The 968-nt window shown below is 69.2% G+C and overlaps 1 protein-coding gene across 1 annotated transcript in view; it reads right to left on the minus strand.

Moving 5' to 3' along the window:
* SPIRE2 (spire-type actin nucleation factor 2) overlaps positions 1–482 on the minus strand; it is a 13,396-nt gene extending 12,914 nt beyond the window's left edge. The window contains exon 1 of the mRNA XM_012657156.1: positions 99–482. Within this exon, the coding sequence (XP_012512610.1) occupies positions 99–455 (357 nt within the window). The 5' untranslated portion in view covers positions 456–482. The remainder of the gene's footprint in view (positions 1–98) is intronic.
* Positions 483–968: the final 486 nt, after the last annotated feature.

A 968-nucleotide genomic window follows, 5' to 3' on the forward strand; every position in this document is an offset into this window, starting at 1 on the left:
CGCGCACGCGGAGGCACCTCCTCGGCCTCTCGCCCTCCCCTGGGACTCTGCCCCCTCCGCCCCTGCCCCCGCCTGCGCCGGCCCCACCCGGCCCGCACCTCCTTGGCTTCGCGGACCCTGGCCAGGAAGGCCTGCAGCTCCAGCGTCTCCACGAAGAGCGCGCGGCACACGGCCTGGTAGTGCGCCCGGGCGCCCCGGGGGTCCGTCAGGCGCGCCGCGCAGAGCCGCATGGCCTGGGCGAAGGTGCGCACGGCGCGGGGGCCGCCCTCGGCCTCCTCCTCCTCCTCCGGGCCTCCGTAGCCCTCGTCCGCCGCCGCGCAGCTGCTGTCCTCGCAGTCGCTGTTGGCCATGAGGTCGATGAGGCGCTCCAGCTGCGGGCTGAGCTCGCGCTCCTCGCTCTCGTCCAGGCCCCAGTCCAGCGCGCGGTAGATGGCGAAGCCCAGTGACTGCACCATCTGTGGGGCGGGGGGCGGACGGTCACGGGGAGGCCGGGAACCCGCAAGGCGGGGAGGGGCTGGGGAGGACAGCGGCTGGTCCAAGTGACAGGCCAGGAGGGGAGAGGGGGCCAGCACAGCTCAGGCCACGGACAGGGACACAGCCAGCGCGCCTTCCGGACGGGACAAGCCAGGGTGCAACCAAGGCAGCACCTGAGTCACAGGAGGTTCCGCTGGTAGCGGACTTTGGGAAACAGTCTGGCAAACTCTGAAACCGAGTGTGCACCTGCCGCGTCACACAGCCCCTCCCCCCCGGGCATGCAGCCAAGAGAAGCGAGAAGGCACGAGACTGGGATGCTCACGACACCCAAACCTGGGACAGTCTAAATGCTCTTCAGCGATGGGTGCCGGACACATGTGGCATCTCCACACCGTGCAATACTAGGGGGCTTTCGAAAGGAGTGAACCCCCAGAACGCTGAATGGAAGCAGCCGACGCCTCCACTGCTTGATGCGTCTGTTTGAGACTCTAAGC

Source organism: Propithecus coquereli, unplaced genomic scaffold (assembly GCF_000956105.1).
Source record: "Propithecus coquereli isolate 6110/MARCELLA unplaced genomic scaffold, Pcoq_1.0 Scaffold531, whole genome shotgun sequence".
In the NCBI taxonomy this organism is placed as follows: Eukaryota; Metazoa; Chordata; class Mammalia; order Primates; family Indriidae; genus Propithecus; species Propithecus coquereli.